The sequence below is a fragment of the Perkinsus marinus genome (genome assembly GCF_000006405.1).
Source record: "Perkinsus marinus ATCC 50983 genomic scaffold scf_1104296958994, whole genome shotgun sequence".
NCBI classification, from domain to species: Eukaryota; Perkinsozoa; order Perkinsida; family Perkinsidae; genus Perkinsus; species Perkinsus marinus.
Window position 1 is genome coordinate 1 of NW_003206567.1, and position 994 is coordinate 994.

Genomic DNA, 994 nt, shown 5'->3' on the forward strand with positions numbered 1-994 from the left:
ATGCCTTATTCATCACAGACTGCATCTTATCAACCATCGGAGCACATAGTTCCTCGAGCTTATCACGAGTCACGACTACATTCTAAAACAATGACATGATAATAATATGATTATTATTATCTTACCAGATCCTCATCCTCCAACAAGCATTCAATCCCTAATACGGCCTCATTATTGGCTGATAATATCTTCTTAACCTTATTAACAGCCTCTTCCAACTTGAATCTAGATTTAGCATTCTTAAGGGGATCTAAACCAGTTTTAGTAGTAAACTGTTGACTATAATGCTCCATTAGGATCTTATCAATATATCGACCACCAACAGTAGTATCAATAGCCTCACCAAGTACAGTAAGATGACCTTTAGTAAACTTAACGATAGATGTACCAAAATGAGATGCACCAACAGATGTGAATGCTACTATTGTTGGAGTATCATCACTGAACTCATTAGATCGGTATATACCATAAGCCAATGCAGTAGCTGTTGAATCATTCATAACTCGTAGACAATTAAGACCAGCAATACGGGCAGCATCCAATATAGCATGTCTATGAGCATCTTGGAAGTAAGATGGTACAGCAATAACAACATCTTTACTATTTGATGAGGTAGTAAAAGCATCAGCAGTATCTTTAAGCTTTGATAACAACATAGATGTTACCACTGTAGCTGATAATATTCTCTCCTTACCTAGATATGATACACGATATCCAACAGTACCTATATAGATAGTACTACCATGAGTAGTAATTAATATTATTATTACCATTATCAGCAATAGCATTATCACATACCTGGAAGAACTTCTCCTTAATGAGTTCCTCATCTTGATCTATTGATGTCCTCCCTAATAGTTGTTTAGGGTTACGACATGTATTCTTATAATTAGATTTAATAGACGTCATTGCCGCTTCACCTGATGATAATAATATAATTAGATGATTATTATACCCCATTATACCATTAATCTGTTCTTATCAGTAAAACCAA

At 34.8% G+C, this 994-nt stretch overlaps 1 protein-coding gene across 1 annotated transcript; it reads right to left on the reverse strand.

The window, feature by feature from the left end:
• Positions 1-16: 16 nt before the first annotated feature.
• Positions 17-909, reverse strand: Pmar_PMAR009260 (heat shock protein 70, putative; the record flags this gene model as incomplete). Its single annotated transcript, XM_002773322.1, has 3 exons — positions 17-82; positions 126-724; positions 771-909. Coding segments are annotated over 3 exons (804 nt in total), but the record flags the coding sequence as incomplete, so codon positions are not given.
• Positions 910-994: the final 85 nt, after the last annotated feature.